A 17,797-nucleotide genomic window follows, 5' to 3' on the forward strand; every position below is an offset into this window, starting at 1 on the left:
AACTCCCTGGTACTCCAATGAATTTTTACAGGGAACTCTGTCTATCCAGATAGAATTCCCTATAGCATCGGATCGTGCATGACTGTGATCGGCACACTGAGAAAAAGGAGTGCCCGTGACAGCCAGATTTCTGGTTCTTGTATGGTCTTCGATCAGAACAGTATTGCTGTCCACTTGCACGAACAATACGGTGTAGCTGTGGGAACTGAACGACGGATTCTCATACTGTTGTATACAGTTCAGTGGGCTCACGTAGCAATACGTATAGCTCCCACAGCTATACCTAGTGACCTGCAGGCAGCAATATTTTAGTTTCCTACACGAGCCACTTTTTTTTCTCAGTGCAGCGCTTTTCGGCAGAATTGGGCATGACTGTAGTATGGTCCTGTAGCATGGGTCAAATTTACGACGGAATTGGACACAATTGTTGACGATTGTTGCAGGCTGCTGCAGCGTGGGTCGAAGAATAGAAGCGCACTGGTCTGCTTACTGATATACCTCGACTTTCCGTGTACAGGTGGCGATTTGACGGTTCTTTCTGGTAACTTTCTCGCGAGTGCACAAACTCTAATATGATTAGTATATAACCTGGATTGCTGCAGGATTGATTTTATCAGAACAGCACCGTGGTGAACAGCTATGGAAAAAAGTTAAGAAGTTACTGATTGCACGTCAATCGTAACGTGTGTGGAGTACGTAAAATGAGTCTGTTATCGGAGATAATATGTATTGTTTTTTTTTTCTTCAGCAGAGCATCACGTCATCTGCCGTAAATCTGCAGTAAGCCTCTTCCGGATGCGCACTTGTCTCCCTACAACTGCGGAAACAGAGAGATATAGTGGTCTGCCGGCAGAGTCATGCATACGCCCAGGTGATGGCCATATCGTAATCTTGCAACAGAATGCTACTTGGGTATTTGTGATTGCCGTATTTTTAGTTCGTACCGTGCGGTGCTGGCATGTTTCCGCGTTCGCCGCTCTGCATCTCGAGGGTAGGCGGCGATAGCCGTAGCCGCTGTAGCGACAGCCGTATGTAATACTGCCAGCATTACGTAGCGACTGGCGACGTTTAGCGTGCAAGATTTTGGGAGTGGCAGAGTCCGCACGGGACCACCAAACCGCCAATCAAAAACAGATTTCCCCTCTATGCACTGAAAAGCCTGACGGAAGTGCGTGAAAAGTGGCTGTCCGTGGGGCCAGATCATGGAACGCCAGCCTAAACATGACCGTTGACTCTGAAAAGATCCGTAAATTCCGGATCCTCCTTCTTCTTTTTCTCTGAAATGGTTAAAGGGAACCGTCTGGATTCCATGTACTACGAATTCCGGATCAGTTTCGAATTTTCGGTATCCGCACCAATAGTAACGCTCAGGGAAAATATATATATTTACTGCACTTACAGAGGTATAGGGAGCTTTCCATCTACGAAATTAATCGATATATTACGACACATTGTGCGGCATGGTCACTAAAATATAATACCGGAATGCGCACCGTGTACAAAAGACGTGTCGCCAGTCTATCCCCATTATTATGTATATTCTCACGCAAAGTTTGCACAAAGAGAAATGTACTCCCATTAGTGAGAGTCTTGTTACACTTAAATAGGTACCAAACCTAATATTGTTGGGTGGAAATTTATTTTCCACGTAACGTCACTCTGCGTGATTTAGGGTGCGAATAAATAGAACAGACAAGCTGTATGTCTGCATATGTATCTATCTACAATTAGGATTGATGAGAAATTTTTATTTTGGCGTAATGCTCACCAAAATTATGTAACCATTATACACAATCGATGTGGAATAGCTCCAAGGGCTCGCCAAGCTTTCCGTAAACAGAAGGGATAATTACATTACCAATAACAGTGATTTGTCAAATAAAATTTCTTGATATTTCAAAAATCAGACGTTTAAGTTAAATCAATACAACTATATTCTATTATGTACGCATATATTCATTATATACGGTGGTGTAAACATACATGTGTACTTGTTAACGCGAAGCATTGGATCTCTATTGTCAGCATTTACTTCGTCTCACCGTTGCACCTTTTATTTACCCAGTTGAGCTGCCTTTTTTGCTTTAACAAGTTCGACCAGTTCCTATGAATAGAAATAAGTAAACATGTGAAAATATTGCTTCAAATAATAAAATATTTTTGCACGAATACAAAACAATGCAAGTCTGATTTCTATTTAGGGGTCCGTAATGTGATATTTTGCATGGTTGCCATCTTTATCAGTATTCAATTTCATAAAGTTCATCGATCTGCGGTAGGAAATGTAGTATTACATGTATAAAGGGTAGCCCAGCGGTTAATGTATTGTGTGCAATTTAACAGTGACTGGGCTCAAAACACCCAAAAAAGTGGCATTTTTTTTACAATTAATAATGCGTTTACATCCATGTACAACAAATGCAAGTGATTTATTTACTTCAGGAAGCAGTAAATATCACTTGGCTGTAAGAAGATTCTACTTCCTTTTCACTAATTGATTAATAATTCAATGTTCTAAATCTTAGTGAAGTTACCACATTCTAAGTAGATTTCACTGTCGTTTCAATATCAAGAATCTGATAATGCTGTAAATCTGATTCATTTCATCGTTAAATTCAATTATAGGAGTATAATAACGGTAACAATAAGCATGGTAAATTTTACCAGTAAACGAGTCAACTTTTCCTATTTACTACTTTTCCATAATAACTCACATGCAGTTAACAAAACCATAATCCTACATAAGTCTGAACAACTAAACTGTACCGAGAGATAATTGTGAAACTTAGCACGCTGAGTGACTGACTGCTCATGGGCGTGTATTGTCATTATCTCACTCAGGCTGGCCATTCCAATATTCAGATGTCAAAAACGGCTAATTGAGTTAATTGTTGAAGTGATTTGAGAAGATTTGGTAAGCTGACAGATACCTGGTAAGTGCTGCAAATATGCATAACGACTTGACTTAAATTCGGTATTTATCGCGAAAAACTTTACGAGAGCTCATGGCCCATTTCAAGTAGGTTGGCTCTCCTGCCACGCAGAACTAATTATTACCACAGTGAGATCTTGCCGATCAATAAATTTCAATTATCTTGCACATGCACACTTGCTTGCTATGCCTACTAACTTTCACCTTTTTCTCTTGATATTTCAAAAATATGGAAGTCACTTCCAGTCACTTGATTTTATAATAAAGACGTGGTGCTAAAGACCACCCCAGTCCAAGACATTCTCGTGGGTTAAATGTCACCTGAACTTTACCAATTACTACAATATTTGGAATCGCTTTGATACTTCTTAGAATAGAGTTGAGGAGAACTATCACTGTGTATGAAAAAAAATACTCTATAAAATGAAGTTCACAACTTGTCTATTCGGTTCAGTCATGGCCTACGTCACAGAATGTGTCATGATATTCAAAATGAATTTCTGCCTGCAAAAAAATAATAATAGTCGCTACCAACACCCGCCACACATGTTAGGATATGTCTCTAGTATGTCGCTGAGCTTTGTGTGGGGCAAGGAAGGGACTGAATTAGTGACAATCCTCTGAATTTAAACCTCAGCTTGCCGATTTGGCACTTCAACGATATGACCCATGATACAATTTTCGCAAGTTGCCATTCAGGTACTTAGTGATACGCTGGGGATTTAAACCCAGGTCCTTCCATTCGGGAATCTCGCATGCTATGCTACTACGGTTGGTTGATGTCAATGGATATATTTTTAAATCCATGTTGCAAAAGAAATCCATACTAGACTTTCCTGTGACCTCCAAGTTTGCTATTTTCCTATTCACGAAATTTTCACTCATGAGTTGAATTTTCTGAAAAAATTTCAACTACAGGAAGAAATTAGCAGCCGTAACGGCCGTATAATCATGAGAGAATTGAAACTAATATTTTTTCAGTATCGTATTGATAATTTCAAGTTATCTGTAATGCTTCATTTGAAGTACAACTAAACCGATTAGACAAGCTATACTATATTCATTGGCTATTAACAAAACAAAACAAAAAAAAAAAAAAAAAAAAAACAAAAAAAAAAACACGAAAGAAAGGATCAATAAACTTTCAGATGTACCTTATATCTTCTCATGCACTGCTTTTTCGTTCTGCTGGGTATACAAGCAGCAATGTGATCCCATCTGTCTGGTACGGTTGCCGAATAAGTCTTCAGGGCCTGTTCCAAAAGCTTCTGTTCCACCGGCGTCCAAGACAGAGCTGTTTCCTTTTTCACGTCCTTTTCTTTGGGAAAGGTTTCTTCTTCTCCACCACCGCAATTTTGTGTAGAGCTGTGGTCAAGGATTCTGGTGTTGGAATTACCATTCGTTAAGGGATTGTCATGGCGCTCGGTAACTGCCGGCATTCTATCGTCAATACCATCCTTGCCCTTCTTTTCAGCAATAAAGTTATCGAAAGCCTTTTTATTGGCTTGATCTTTGAGGCTAGATTTACTGAAATCAGTTGCCTGCAGGTCTTTGGCCTTAGCCAACACCTCTTTAGCAGTTCGAGTTACATTTGAAGATGCATTACCGTGTTGATTGATGAAGTTAGCGACAACATCCCATCGTTGGTTAGTACCAGCTGGAAATAAATTCACGGCCTTGATCAGTAGCTGAAGGTCGTTTTCAGTCCAGAGGACTGTGATACATTTGGCATTTCTCTCAGGAGTGCAGCTTTTCCTGTCATTAATTTCTACCCCAGCCCGGCGTTCTTCCTCAATTTTGCGCTCTGTCTCCTCAACAACTTCAAGGAATCCCTTCCGACCTTCACTTTGTAACTTTCTCGTGACATCCTCCAGCCTCGCAAGCTTAAACAACTCGCAAATCTTTTCAACGCTTTCCATATGCTTGAGACTTTCACCTGGGTCATTAGTATAATAATCATTTGCCTTGCAAAGGTCGCGGATTGCCTTTCGTTCACGACGAACGGCTTTCTTCTGTGCCTCGCGTTCTTGCTTCAAAGCATCGTTACGTGCTTTTTCCTCGGACTGCTTCCTCTCACTTTCGACACGTTCTCGTTCGGCTACTTCTCTCAACTGTCGTTCTTCTTCCAGTTGCCTCGCTCTAGCCGCTTCTTGTTTAGCTCGCTTCGCAGCCGTCTTCCTCTCCTTGTCATCACGTTGAAACTTCTTTATTCGGGGGTCTAAACTATAGGCAGTATCTACCAATGAACGAATTCGGGTCATTTCTTCTTTCTTCCGTTTCGCCCGTGTTGCCTTGTTTTTTTTTTCTATCCACTTTCGCATGTCCCGGCTAAAGTTAAATTATAGACCATAAGTCATGTACAGTGTTACATGTAACATATAACAAACTGGCAAGTGGTAATCGAAGTTTTTATTGATACCGCAATAGTTTTGCATCAAACCAAGGAGCCAAGGAGGTTTCGTGTTAAACCAGGAGGTACAGAGCAAGGCCGTTCTCCCAAATCACAATGCAAGAAGAAAGGGTGGGAGTTTGAGTGTCAGGACGTGAGTTAATCACATAAACACAATTCAAATTAGATAGCTTTAAGTATCTGGTGGGTTTCTATTGGAACTCCAGGGGGAGGAAAGAAAGATACTGATTTGCTTGCAGGTGCTCCTGGACTGAAAGACTTAACACCGTGTTGTTTTCGGGCCATGTAATGGCATAACATTATCTGTAGGCTTAGTAGGATTTGTTCCGATATTCGCTACGCCTTTCGCGGTAACGAACTGTCAGCTATCACGTACAGTACCTCTAGTAAGTATTGCTAATCAGTCAGATAGTATTTGATATAATCGTCGCGAATCCATTTCGTTGAAGTCCTTTTTTAAATTAAGCTGGTTTCACAAAGCGATCATTTTTTCTAACTCGGTCCGTCTCAGTTGGCGCGTAAAAATTATATGGCAATATCGTTATTTTTTATTGTTTGGTCCTGGAGTTACGACACAAGGCACTACACTCCTCGCAATCTTAGAACCAGTGGTAAACCGGCAGCAACTAGCTCCCAGCCAGAAATCAGTGGAAACCCGTTATATTCACAGTACATACTGTATGTACGATGCGAGGTACAATATGTGTATGTACATCCAAGGAAAGTTAATTTTGACCTCCCTAGCTTCAGTAGATCAGAAATAAAGTTGAAACCGATTTCAATATTAATAGGAAATAAAAAACAGTAGGCTCGACAGTGTAACTCTCTGTGATAACTAAAAGTATCCCCCAATTTATCGATAGAATTAGTAGTTTGGTTATATAGAGAGATGCAAGCGTCTTCAAAAGTATGTTAAAAAGGAAGAATAATCTGTAATATGAAGTTCTGCCCCTGTTAGCACTTCCATCTATATATCGCAGATCATGGAACAAATCTGCTGTCTTTCGCTTATTGGGCCCTTAAGGGCGTTTGGTGAGCAAATAGGGAGCATGACAGTCATGGTTGGGAAGGCATTACATTGATGGGATTACTAGTGACAGAACTTGGTACTCCTAAGTCTATTGCTAAAATCAGGAGCTTTTTTTCCAGGTAGGATGGGTTGAATTAATTCTTATGTTAATTTTTTCCGAACAAGTTGTCTTGTTGCCCTGTATATAGCGAATTTCTACAGATTTTTAACAGGGAGTTAATTCTTATCCAGGTTCAACTTTAATTCTGATAAAGCACGCGTTATTTAAGAACAAGTAAGAACGGTTACCATCGGATCAATTTTTGTGACACTTTGTGGGTCTGAGTTGGCATAGAGGTATACAATGATTCTAAAATTAGTAAATACATATTCACTAAAGGAAACCGTGTTGAACAAGCTGCTAACTTCGAAATGTTCGGGACTGTTCGACACACAATTCCAATCAGACACATAAAATCCCATTAAAGTCACTGTTTCAAATAGTCTCTCAATAAGGCATGAGAAAATGTACCAGAAGCGTAGAGGTAGTGGCAGTGCTTTACATTTGCCACTTCACATAGGTGATTACGATATGTATGAAATCGGGAACAAAGCAAAATTTTTGCATCGAAGATCTCTACTCCAACCCCCACTTAGCTGCGCCGAGCACAAGATAACACAATTTAGTTGGCTGCTGCATCCATCATAACTTTAGCCTATGAAAGTACCTCTTATGAGCGAGCAAAACGCTGCCAAAAACATTCACTATATCCGTTATTTTCAACAATATCGTTAACGTAGCATGAAATATTATATCTACCTTACTCATGCAGGGTACAATTGGGCAACGCAGCAAATAATCAGATTCTGTTCATCTTACAGTTAGACATCCACTGTAGGTAAAAAATGAACCTGTTCCATCAATTAATCCACAGTTGAGAAGAAATTTTCTCCTTGCATGCATCATAAGATAAATATGGGCTACGTTCAACTACTTTGTTTTCGATAGTCTAACAACGTTTATAAATTTGGCCAAAGCCATGACATAGCTGTGACCCTCAATTTTTAAATAAATCTGAAAAATTGACATTATGTTTAAAAATGTTTATATCAAAAGATGTATGAATTATCTGTGTCGTCTAATGGCACAGAAGACCTCGATAACACCCTAGACAGTAAAATATTGAATAGAAAGCGCAACATGAGAGCATTTGTGTCTAGTTCCAAGCAAAATCGTGGTACTTGTCAAACTTTCTCTCTAAACTACGTTAATACTGGAGCGTGCGCTTATGGTTTCTTTAGAAGTCACAGGAATGTCCTGTGAATTGGATTCCTTTTAAGTGAATGAATTATTGAAAATCCAAGCTTCTGTCTCACCACGTTACACATGTGCACGTCAAAGTTTTGCGAGGCATACTGAAAACTTAGTTTGCGAATGGAGGTAATTATGACGCCATTGACAGATTTCAATTTGACGGAATTTAAATCTCATTTGCAATTTTGTTACATTATTAGAGATGCAAGACCGTTATTTGGGTTTATATTTCCCACTTCCCACAAAAAAAACTTTCCCACAATGGACCGAATGGATAAAAAGAAGTGATAAAGAAAGTTGACAAATGGCACTGGTTAGTGTAGATCTCCCAGTCTGGAGAAGAAGCATCAGCATACGGTCTAGTATCAAAGTAATAATACAGTTTACTCATCCTGAAGGTTTTTTACCCTGCATCAAGGACAAAGATTTGAAAATTTAGGGGTATGTTTATTCAGCCGGGACACATTTACTGCGAAAATCTCAAGTTATTAAATTTTTTAATTTTCGAGAAATTAATTTTCAATGTTGAGCTCGTAAACGTGGGCTCTTATGGTAGGTGCAGCATAGAATTGTGTTTCTAGCTATAAAATCATTTAGTTACAGTGAAGACAGTTTAAAAAATAAACTGTGTGACATGACGTATACTTAAAAACTCATCGCCCATATAAAATTTTAAGCGGTTTAACCTCATGCTTTTTATGCGGTCAACAAGAATATCTGTGAATCTGTGGTTTGTAGATTCACTTGGGTGTTTTGTGTGCATGCATGCTTGTCAGCGCTCCCTTCCCATTTCTTCACCTCACAGGGCATTGAAACATTGACTGGTCAATAAGTGTAAAAAAACTGGAATTACCCTTGGGTGCACTCGAAACCCACCAAACTCGTCATATCGATTGCATGGTTTAAGGAGTCGCAAATAAATTTTCTCAGAAGATGTTGAAGTTAAAAGTTCTTACTCTTGACCACTTTCCTTGTCCTCTTCATCAAGGTACGAGTATTCACGCCAGGACTCAAATTCATACCAAAATGAATAGAAACGTTCAACTTTTTCTCTAGGCGTGTCTGGACCCCCGAGTTGTGGCACTGGTTTCTTTTCGGACCACCTTGAATTATCCTGAAACGCTTTTCCCATAACCTGTAAAAAGGAAATCTGACAATGAGTTCTTAAACGATGCAGTATTATTCTTGCGGATAAGTAATTTATAAGCAAAAACGTTCATGCTAAAGACATTGAATAATGTCAGCCACACACTAACTCTTTTCGCATACCTCATAAAAATTATTTTTAGCGTCTTTCTCCTCTGGGATATCGTCATTGAACCCGGGATCAATGCTATCATAACTTCGTCTCTTTACAGGATTCCCCAACATTTCCCAGGCGCGAGTTATGCAAGTGAAATAATCATCGTCTCTACGAATCTCCTCACCTATTGCTTTACGTTTGTCTGGATGATGTTTCAAAATTTTCTGTTTATCTGTAATGAAATCATATATGACAAAGATGTTGAACAAAAAGGGGCTATGCTAACTGAAGAAATTAATATTTCGCATAAAGACCCGCGTGTACAAGATCATTTTGTATTAAATCCCCAAAGGGACTATAGCCCTCTATTGCCACAAAGGGACATATCGATTTCAACCTTGACTTTGACCTCAAATATTTCTTGAAGCATTGCTAAAAATTTTTATAATGGTGGCATGTGGTATTAATTTTAGGCATTATCTATAGGTAGCGATGAATTCAGACTAAACAAGAGCGTCGGTACATATTTGGCTGCGGTCAAAAATTTACGTAAGATCAAATTGGCCCGATTGTGAGAGTGACAAACACTTTTATGGTAGATATTGAGCGCAGTGATTTTTATTTTCAGAAAAAATGACTAAAAAAAAGATAATAATCCAGATTCCGTAGAAAGTAATTTTTATTTGTGTAAAGTGAACCAACAAACATATAAATTAGTGAAATATAAGACAATGTTTGTTATAGAATGAAGTTCAAAAACTTTCAAATGATGTTCTTTCAGTAAAATATAATTTCGGTAGCGACAAAATGAGAGTTCATACAACTTTCGTATGAATAAAGGTTATTTTAGGAACATTTCCTTCAAAACTTCGATTTTCAAAGCCTGCAGAACCCACGAAAAGTGCCCTATTTCCGAACAGTGTGTTAAAACTACATTGGTGCAAATGCACAACTCAAATACTATATATTCCACACTAGGGTTTTCGTTGGTGTAAGTGCAGTTTCAAATGACTCAATTTTACGCGTTGTCATTGAGCGTGATTTATCTAACCCCGATATATCGTGGTGAGTGGCATCTTTGATGCTTCTTGAATCAAACTTTCCTTCAGAAGTGTTACAAAAAATTCCATGTGTTACACATACAAAGAGGCAATATTTGACTCATGCGATTGCAGTAATCGCCTGTAGCTTGTGCAGCTAACTTCACACTCATATTTGTGTCAATGGAAACAATTCAACTGATTTGGTTCTTGCATCATTTACAACAGCAATTGCATAGCCACTTCATTTCCCCACCATATCACATTTAATGCAATGATAAAAACAATGATGAAACTTTTATATGTGACTGCTCGAACAGAACGCGGTAGAGGTTTGAGAATCTCGACTACTTACCAGCTAATGTTAGAACTGTGCAATACTTCGTCTTGTCTATGCAGGGAAAACAAAATTAGCATTACCAAAATTATATCTATAAACCTACAGGCTCGCTTAATGTCATCTTCCGTAGCTCGGTGTCTCAGATCTGCCATTCCTAGGACAGCGTAATGATCCTGTTCTTTCCATTCCTTAGGATCCAGCGATCGCAAATATTCTAAGTCATCATCAAATTTGTACTCAGTCGTATCCTCATCATCGAATGACTCAGAATCCTGAGCTGGTAACAGATCGTTTCGCTTGAACGAACCATCCAGCTTGGTATGAGATACCAAGAAAAGAAAGACTGGCCCCACAGCCTCCACGGATATTGTCTCAAGTGCTGTGGAACAAGACCAATATTATTTTACCAGAACATTCATGCATCTCTCGAGGCAACAAAGAAATGGCTGAAAGATTATATACAGACTTTTTCTAATACACCTAGATTTACTTGTTGCATTAATTTAAAACACAGAGTGAGGACTATAGTGCATGGATCAAGATACAACTAAAATCAAAAATTCTTTTCACATTTGAGATCGCTACGCAATTACTGAAAACAATTATAGTTGAATAATTCCGCAAAGCACTCGAAGCATCGTCCATCTGTCATAGCGCAGTTTTTCTGTAACGAGAAACTATGCTCTTCCCGCTTTGGGCAACTTTATTGGAATACACGTGATGATTTATTCCCGAGTCTGGTGAAATCTGGCCGACCTAAGCTAACCTCTCACGTCAGAAAGTAACGTAACTTATCCACACTTAAAGCTATGGTTATAGGATTGTTGAAGAAGTCATGAAGATATTACGTGATATCGCGCTAAGGACAATACAATCTCCGGATTCTGGAAGCTCCATAATCTCGAGCGAACAGGAATCGAATTGTCAAAGATCAGACCACGAAGATTTATATGTGGACTCCCGGTCGTCGCGGCGATTAGATTTCAAGACAGATTTTTCGTGGAAAAAAAAAAAAAAAAAAAAGCGCTCAAGTTACTCCAGTTACGAACAAGCACAGAGTACGGGGATCAGCTATGTAGAGAGCACTGTCAGCCTATGGCACGGTCTTACAGACATACGATGCATGCGGAAATTGATTCTGCGACGGCTAATTTGTCTCCTTAAGCCCGCTGCACACGGAGCTTGTTTTGCTGATAGATCGCATGCGGGGTACTAGGATGGCTGCTCTGCTGGGAGCGCTGCTAGAAAGTGGCGCCTCTGATGGCTCTGAAGCGTGGTCGCGTGCTGGATTTCGGTGATAGAACGTGTGCTATTTTTCGTGATGGTTTTCTTGCGCGTAGCAAAATACTATTTTTAAAAACCTGATAAAAAAACGACGAACGAGAAATTTTTATTTTCCACGTGTTCCTTTTCAAAATTCAAAAGTCGAAAAAAACACCCTATCGTGCCTTTATCTCCGTAGAAAAGCAAAAAAAACTTTTAAGCAGCCTGAAGGGAATGATAAATGAGAAATTTCCATTTTTCATGTGTTCCTTAAATTTTCAATTTTCAAAAATCGACAAACAAACCAGAAAAAAATGATGAACGAAGGAAATTTTTGTTTTCCACGTTTTCCTTAAATTTTCAAAATTCAAAAATCGAAAAAAAACAATCATGACAATTTCTTCGATGTAAAATCTTGTTCGATCGAGGGGGAATAAATTCTGGTTAGAAAGTGACAGAAAAAGAGTACACCAACCTGTTTTGACATCACCGACAACCAAAAAATCTTGATTTTCATTTTCTTTTATAAAAATTCCATTCCATAAGTCTCCTGTTTGTTTTTTCATTTCGTTATTTATGTTTAATATTTCACGTCATTCTTTATGTATAATTGTAAGCATTAAAAATTACTCCAATTGCTAAAATTAAGGTCAATGCGAAGCGGCAAGATCGATGAAGGAACAAAAATTAATTACAGTTCACAGTTCTCAGGAACTATGGATTTTTCTCGGTCGAACTTTTCTCTCTGACACCAGCTTCGATAATCGTTGAGAAAAAGTCGTAAAAAAATATAATCGTTCCCTTCGTCGCTTGCACTTCGAACGACACTCTGGCCATTCACACTCTCCGGAATTTCTCGAAATTTCCCAGAAGTCCTCGGCGAATATCCAAAAACTCGAGAATCTGTGTAATTTTGGAGGGATTCTTTTTTCAATTGTCGATGCTGCTTAGTCAAAGAGATATTTTCAAAAGTCTTTCGTACACAAACAAAATTCGAATAATATAAAACCAGTAATGGCATTTATTTATTTCTGTATAAACATTGTACAAATACTGTCAAATACAAATACAAGCCGCGGCCGCAGTGCTAGTAAATAAATTAATAAATGAATAAATACTATGAACTTGCTCGTAGAGCAACGACTAATAGTTACCTCGTTCAATAGCGGTATATTGAAATGGCACTATGCCTGTAGTATTAAAGTATTCACAAAATTTATCTCGTATCTCTAGAACTTCGTTACTGCTTCGGTTATTTCTCAGATATAGGGAGGCATTCTGCCCTTCGGATAATTGTACTGCATTACAATTACTATCAACGCGGGTTGAGATTCTGTAATTATGCGCTACGTACCATTGACTGGAATCATTGTTAGATTTATTGATTAAATAATTATGTAAAAGCACACACGCGTAAGTTATTCTCTCTACTTTTTGAACGGAGAGAGATATCGTAGAAAGTAAAACGCGCCATCTGTTTGCCAGTATGCCAAAAGCGTTTTCAACAGTTCTGCGAGCACGGCTCAATCTGTAGTTGAATATTCTTTTGTCAAGCGTCAAGTTTCTATCCGGATACGGCTTTAACAAATTAGGTTTCAAGGCAAATGCGTCGTTACCGACAATCACGTACAGTAATTTGTATCAAAAGCCTGGAATTTCACATGGAGCAGGTAAGTTCAACGTTCCATCGTTGATCTTAGTCCATAATGGGCTCTCACGCAAAACAGCAGAATCGTGCATACGTCCATTTCTTCCGACGTCAACGAACAAAAATCTGTATTCAGCATCGACAAGACCCAGAAGCACAATGCTGTCTTTTCCCTTATAATTACGGTAAATCGATCCGTCACTCCGAGGGGGACGAAAATTGATGTGTTTCCCATCCAGCGCACCGATGCAATGAGGAAAATTCCATAAAGTATCGAATTTGTGAGCGATAACCTGCCATTCCTCCAGCGATGATGGGAAATTCCATACTTTTGAGTCGAGTACTTCTACTATTGCTCTTAAAGTTTCGTCAATCACTTTTGAAATTGTGTTCGCGGCTATGCGAGTGGAGTAGCTCAAATCTTGAAAGGTATTGCCCGTTGCTAAATATCGAAGAGTCACAGTGAGTCTGTCCCTCGGTGATATAGCTTGACGCATAACGGTATCCTGTTTTTTTATGGCCGGAGTCAGAAGTGTCAACAACTCATTCCAGTCATCTTCCATCATTCAAGTATAATTGGTGAAACTGGCTGGATCTTCAGGGCTAAACAAAAATTTAGTATAAATATGCATTGAAAAGTCAAGTATAAAATTGAAAATCCAAAAAAGTAATAATAAATAAAATGAAAATCATATGGTTACATACCCGAGCTCACGAAATACCATATTTAGAACATTCTGTCCTCTATCACGCCGTAACAGCCACTCGCGACTCCACAATTTACGTTTTCGTTGTTTCAGTAGATGTCTACGTTTAAAAGCAGTTGCTACAGCTGACACGATAATTGCTTTCCTACGTCGAATTATTTCAGCCGCAATAGTTTGTTGCACTCGAGCGTCCATGGTACTGTTGAGGTTAGAAATGCTGGGACTACGTATTCGCCTATACTTTCTCTCTAGGCTCCCTGCACGCCAGCACGCCTAGCGACAAGCATCGTGTGAAGCCAACCCAACGAGGGTGCCATCGTTGCACCCAGCGCCACAGCCAACTTGGAACCCAGCGGTAAAATCTAGCAAGCAATCCAGCAGCAAAACAAGCGTCGTGTGCGGGGGGCTTTAGTCGATTACATTGGCAACACGGGTGTATTCCACTGATATATGTGTATATATATATCAGTGGTGTATTCCGAAATATACTTCCAGTACTGCCGACCGTGACGTCACGCAGTTAACTGCGAACTGCGTTCCGTTTTTACTTCGAGTTGCCAGTCGCAGTAAAATCATAGACATATAAGAATAGACCGCGGGAGTATCGGAGGTGGCTCGTTGTTGAATGCGATAGCGCAATAGAATGAGAAAGCTGCATATAGGACCCCTCTATCCTTGTCTAATCGCGCATGCGCGCTCGGCGTTTTTTTTTTTTTTTAGTAAGAATGAAATATAAAATGAATGGAGGGATGGATGTTCTTATATGTATATTGTACATAAAACATAAATTAGAAGTTATAATTGAAAAATAAGACTAATACTAATAAAACGTTAAAATTAAATAATTGAATGTTAAATCGTAAAATGCTGTTCATCATTTTTATTAGGTAACAAACATGAATAATGCACACAAGTACATACTGTATGATCGTATACTGTAATAAAACGTTGAATATTATTATACTTAAAGCAATACGTAAAAACATATTATATTCTCATAATATATAAAAATATTATTTTACAAGAAATTTATAAGCATACCTTGCACGAATATTCTTTTTGACTTTGGTTATTAAATACTTATAAAGAATTTGAAAATATTTAACAAAATTATTGTCCTTTAAAAATCGTACGATTATTGTTCTGCATGCGTATTCTTTCGCTTTGACCTTGGCCACGCAGTGTGTACACGTGTCCGCACGTGCACGGCTAGACGAAGACAGAGCGATCCCATATGCTACTTTCTCTTTCTATTTCGCTATCAACTTCTCAGCCCGGTCACGCGGTCTATTCTTATATGTCTATGAGTAAAATCGGAACGCTACACCGCGGACGCGGCCATCTCTCAAGTACTACAACCACGGTCTTACCATCGACCAGCCTCCTGACACTCACCACTGCTCGTATACTAAAAAATTGTACGCGTTTTGTCCCCGTTTTTTAGTTCCTCTACGTGGCGCTAGTAGACTTCTGACTCGCTCGCTGCCCTCGCTGACCGCGCGCAAGCTTGTCAGACAACTATTAGCGCCACTGGTGGTGGAGATTGGCGGCAGAATCGAGGGACATTTTGCGAACCACTTTTAGCAGCGTGTGTCAGGGGGCTGACCATAGTCTTATAAAGATAGAATGAGCACTCCTATAAGAGGTACTGAAGCTTACATATAAAGGACAGAGGTATGTCGGGAGTACTGCTCTCTCTTTTTAATTGGTTTCATACCGGGAGACAAGGGCGTAGTGAAAGTGAAACAGCTATAGATATATGCGCATAATTTCACATCATTCTCCTCTGCCGCCTCGATCCCCGCCATAAGTATCGTCAGAGAGAGAAAGGAGTACTCCTGGCATATTTCTGTCGTTTGAATGTTTGCTTCAAGCGGCTCATAAGAGCGCTCAGTCTATCTTTTATAAGTCTATGGGTCTTACATACAGGTCTGGAAACTCCATTGGAGGGGGTAGGTTGCTTATTGAAGCCATGTTGGTAGTTCACTAGTCGCCACTAAGTTCGTTGCGATCTTAGCAACAGCGGTGGCGGGGCCGAGGTGGACTAGACAAGACCGTGGTATTCACTTGCTCACGCTCACTCATCGTATTAACTGAGGTATTGTTATCCTGGTAACTAAATCACAGCGACAACTGGTGGTGCCGCTAGAATCGAAATTTGCCGTTGCTAAGCGAAGCGAATAATCGTGACTCCCAGCATAGGAGTTTTCAGACCTCTTTGGCCGTGTTCGTAAATTGACTGATAGTACTGAAAATTCCCTAGGATAGAGTCAGAGCTATCCACGAACTTGGAAGCGCAAAAGAAATAAAAGATTGCTGACAGTACTGTCAGTCAGTTTTCGAACACGGCCTTTGTAAGACCGTGACTGCAACTGCCTCACGTCCCAGCCGCAGTAGTCACAGTCAACAACGTCACAAATTTCATCACGTCACTGACTGGCGGCAGTAAGCTATCACGCGATTTTGGAACGCGATTGCCAGTACTTGCAGTACTGCGCGTATATTTCGGAATATACCCACGGACGTATACACAGGTCCAGAAACTTCCGTGGTGGGGATGTGTCTCTTGAAGCTCAAAAGTTTCTGAAGTTCAGCGCCAAAGTTAAAGCGCTGCAATCAACTAGTACTCGAACGTATACTACCGGGGTAGTGTGATATCGATAGTGATTATTATCATTGTATATCATTTCTGCCAGTAACCCAACTCAAGTACAAGAATCTTGTAACCAGGAAGTATTGAACAACCGTCTAACTATTTCGAATTTTCCCAGGTGAGAATGACAAAAAACAATCATTAACCAGAGTCTAAAATCATATTGCGAGATGCTTGCGTTATGGAGAACGATAATACTATTACTATAGCACTATAATCAACAAACATCATAACATCCGATCATTATATAGAGCCACAATATACATATATTATACAATATACATAGGTATATGTAAGAGGACGGTCGAAAAAATAAACTGATCCACAGAAGGTTTACTTATTCACAAAGAGTTTATTATAGATAGAAGGAAAAGTCAAACGGGTACAGTAATGTTTATCGATGCATGCACCGTGGCTAACTGTATTTTTTGACTTTTGTTTCCTTTCTCCTCGTATTTTATGTGCCCATGGCCGGAGAAGCAGTTAATCACACCTCCGTGAAGTTGGCCCCCCGAAGTTGTTATTTTTAAATCTAATTAATGCAATCCGTTTGAGAATCGTTTGAGAGGGTTTGAGAGTAAAGAAAAATCGTTTGAGAGTTAGTAGTTTTTCCGGAAAATTGATTTTAATTTTGGGTGTGAAGTTGGCCCCCATATTTTCTATCTCCTCAAAAAATGGACTTAGACGTTTAATTTTTTTTTTAATCGTTTGAGAATCGTTTGAGAGGATTTGAGAGTAGAAAAAACTGTTAGAGAGTTAATATTTTAATTGATAATAAATAATTATTCCGAGCTGCCAGTGGAACACGCTGGAAATACGAGTCTACCGCTAGTGCGCTCTCAGTTCACACTCAGTGCAACCAGTGGAAAACGCTATAGCACCTTTTGCTTATTTCAGTCAGTTGTTCCGTGATTCGTTGATTGGTCGTTGCCATGGGTTGGATCAAGGTCGTGTTCGAAAATTGACTGACAGTACTGTCAGCAATCTTTTATCTCTTTTGCGCTGCCGAGTTCATGGACAGCTCTCTGTCTCTGTCCTAGGGAATTCTTAGTACTGGCAGTCAATTTACGAACACGGCCCAAAGCCGAAATATGTGACGTTTTACTCGGTCGATAGGGACTGACTACAGTATCTTCTTAAATCTATGATACATGTGTATTCCGTTTGTGACTTTAGTACTATTGTAGGAATCCGCTGCTCATGAAAACTCACCCATGATCCTGGATATATCGAGACT

The 17,797-nt window shown here is 39.4% G+C and overlaps 1 protein-coding gene and 1 long non-coding RNA gene across 5 annotated transcripts; both read right to left on the reverse strand.

Moving 5' to 3' along the window:
• Nucleotides 1-1,870: 1,870 nt before the first annotated feature.
• On the reverse strand, nucleotides 1,871-17,791 carry LOC124305707 (dnaJ homolog subfamily C member 2). 4 transcript variants are annotated; one of them, XM_046765392.1, is made up of 6 exons: nucleotides 17,773-17,791; nucleotides 10,393-10,668; nucleotides 8,936-9,141; nucleotides 8,623-8,816; nucleotides 4,087-5,260; nucleotides 1,871-2,104 (listed from the first exon to the last, which is right to left on the reverse strand). In XM_046765392.1, the coding sequence occupies exons 1-6, from the start codon at nucleotides 17,774-17,776 to the stop codon at nucleotides 2,054-2,056; spliced, it is 1,905 nt and encodes a 634-aa protein (XP_046621348.1). In that variant the 5' UTR covers nucleotides 17,777-17,791; the 3' UTR covers nucleotides 1,871-2,053. The 4 variants fall into 4 exon arrangements, with proteins under 4 accessions (XP_046621348.1, XP_046621346.1, XP_046621347.1 ...); XM_046765390.1 differs by lacking the exon at nucleotides 17,773-17,791 and adding an exon at nucleotides 11,138-11,294; XM_046765391.1 differs by lacking the exon at nucleotides 17,773-17,791 and adding an exon at nucleotides 11,138-11,293 and having other exon boundaries at nucleotides 8,623-8,801.
• On the reverse strand, nucleotides 12,551-14,315 carry LOC124305709 (uncharacterized). The gene is made up of 2 exons (XR_006908420.1): nucleotides 13,906-14,315; nucleotides 12,551-13,803 (listed from the first exon to the last, which is right to left on the reverse strand). It is a non-coding gene; the product is annotated as an uncharacterized LOC124305709 (long non-coding RNA).
• Nucleotides 17,792-17,797: the final 6 nt, after the last annotated feature.

Source organism: Neodiprion virginianus, chromosome 5 (genome assembly GCF_021901495.1).
Source record: "Neodiprion virginianus isolate iyNeoVirg1 chromosome 5, iyNeoVirg1.1, whole genome shotgun sequence".
Taxonomy (NCBI): domain Eukaryota; kingdom Metazoa; phylum Arthropoda; class Insecta; order Hymenoptera; family Diprionidae; genus Neodiprion; species Neodiprion virginianus.

Bases quoted from the DNA above. Each gene is read 5' to 3' on its own strand.
- LOC124305707 (XM_046765390.1), bottom strand. From the start codon at position 11,186: ATGGAGCTTCCAGAATCCGGAGATTGTATTGTCCTTAGCGCGATATCA. The intron at 9,142-10,392 runs GTAGGTTTATAG...ATTTCATTACAG, and splicing joins AGATGACATTAAGCGAGCCT to ATAAACAGAAAATTTTGAAA. The intron at 5,261-8,622 runs GTAAGAACTTTT...ATTTAACTTTAG, and splicing joins GACAAGGAAAGTGGTCAAGA to CCGGGACATGCGAAAGTGGA.